We start from the raw sequence: 2,123 nt of genomic DNA, 5'->3' as shown, positions 1-2,123 counted from the left end.
CTATAGTTACAAGGCCCGAAATTCTGGGGGAGGGGGACCTGTCGATTAGATCGACCCCAGTACGCAACTGGTACTTAATTCATTGACCCCGAAAGAATGAAAGGCAAAGTCGACCTCGACGGAATTTGAACTCAGAACGTAAAGACAGACGAAATACCGCTAAGCATTTCGCCCGGCCTGCTAGTGTTTCTTATCTCTTTATTGCCCACAAGGGGCTAAACACAGAGGGGACAAACAAGGGCAGACAAACGGATTAAGTCGATTATATCGACCCCAGTGCGTAACTGGTACTTATTTAATCAACCCCGAAAGGATGAAAGGTAAAGTCGACCTCGGCGGAATTTGAACTCAGAACCTAGCGGCAGACGAAATACTACTAAGCGTTTCGCCCGGTGTGCTAACGTTTCTGCCACCTCGCCGCCTTACTCAGTAGACAAAATTAGAGAATGCGTATGTGTGTGTGTGTGCGCGCGCGTGTAAACCAGTGATATCCTGATAACGCACCGAGGAACATTGCTCTTGTACTCGGTGTAGTTGGATGTGCCCCGAAAATTCTATATACAATGGGTATGTATCATATGTTTCAAGCTGTAGGCCACGGTTTCGCACCTAGGCAAGTGAAATTATGCATCGTGGTACATATTTCTAAGAAGGAGGCCACTGGTTACATGAATTTTTTCCCAGGCTTATTCATTTAGCTTCTGATAGAAAAGAAAAACTAAAAATATTGAGTGTTTCTGGATGGTTTACTTAATTGCGTATCTCCACCTGATGTTCTTAACGGAGTCCATTCTAGTAAAAGCATTCGAGCCACGATTCCAGTTTGGAAATAAATTCCTTCCTTCTACCAGTTTTGGGGCCACAGTGAAGTGTATTTTCCCTTCCCTCCTGACAAAAAAATAATTAATTTAAAGATACACTACAAATTACAAATTAGAAAAATATTAAAATTCTAGTAATTACGTATGTTCGTGGCACTCCGTCGGTTACGACGACGAGGGTTCCAGTTGATCCGATCAACGGAACAGCCTACTCGTGGAATTAACGTGCAAGTGGCTGAGCACTCCACAGACACGTGTACCCTTAACGTAGCTCTCGGGGATATTCAGCGGGACACAGAGTGTGACAAGGCTGGCCCTTTGAAATACAGGTACAACAGAAACAGGAAGAAACAGTGAGAGAAAGAGTACAGCGGGGTTCATAACCGGTGTTTGTGTGTTTACGTCTCCATAACTTGGCGGGTCAGCAAAACTGACCGATAGAATAAGTACTGGGGTCGATTCATTCAACGGAACAAAAAAAAAACCTCTTCAATAGCCCAGCATGGCCGCAGTCTGATGAGTGAAACAAGTAAAAGATTGAAAAGAAAATGAAAGATAAAAGGTACGAAACCCGCAACATAAACATTACAACAAAGACCCTGTTAAATCCGAAGATCTTTATTAATCAAACATCATCGAATTGATCAATACCAAACACTAAGTTCTAGACAGATGATGTGACAAAGAGCTAATCATAAAATGCTTAAAGGCCAATTCTTTCAATTGCATCAAATAATGAGGTATAACACTACAGAAACTAGTTTTGTTACTGCTATTGTTGTCGCTGTCGCCATTGTTGGTACTATTATCATTATCATTATTATTATTATTATCATTATTATTATTATTATTATTATTTTAAAAAGGATTGACGTAACTCTTCACAAAGGTAAACAGTCAAAACAAAGAGCGCGATTCGATTGCATTTCATATTTTATTGGTTGAACAAAGACTGACTTACAGTTGAAATATCGCGCTCTTCGTCTTGACTATTATTATTATTATTATAATTGTTGTTGTTGCTGCTGCTGCTGTTGCTGCTGTTGCTGCTGTTGTTGTTGTTGTTGTTGTTGTTGTTGTTCAAATTATATTCTCTGGGTTCTGCTGACAACAGCGCGTCTCTCTCTCTCTCTTTCTCTTATTGTATTAGGGCGGGAATTTTAATACAAAAAACAGGTGTGTTATCTGCATCCACGACGGCCCATTCCACTATCAGTCGGATCTGAAAAATCGATAAGTAAAATTACAGTCAATTAAGATATCGATAAACAAAGTTATTTATTACTATAAGCAAACACACAC

The 2,123-nt window shown here is 40.2% G+C and overlaps 1 protein-coding gene across 1 annotated transcript in view; it reads right to left on the bottom strand.

Moving 5' to 3' along the window:
* Positions 1-1,423: 1,423 nt before the first annotated feature.
* LOC106884062 (NPC intracellular cholesterol transporter 2 homolog a) overlaps positions 1,424-2,123 on the bottom strand; it is a 17,573-nt gene continuing 16,873 nt past the window's right edge. The window contains exon 4 of the mRNA XM_014935278.2: positions 1,424-2,043. Within this exon, the coding sequence (XP_014790764.1) occupies positions 1,960-2,043 (84 nt within the window). The 3' untranslated portion in view covers positions 1,424-1,959. The remainder of the gene's footprint in view (positions 2,044-2,123) is intronic.

Source organism: Octopus bimaculoides, chromosome 11 (assembly GCF_001194135.2).
Source record: "Octopus bimaculoides isolate UCB-OBI-ISO-001 chromosome 11, ASM119413v2, whole genome shotgun sequence".
In the NCBI taxonomy this organism is placed as follows: domain Eukaryota; kingdom Metazoa; phylum Mollusca; class Cephalopoda; order Octopoda; family Octopodidae; genus Octopus; species Octopus bimaculoides.
This window is presented reverse-complemented; position numbering and strand designations above follow the sequence as displayed.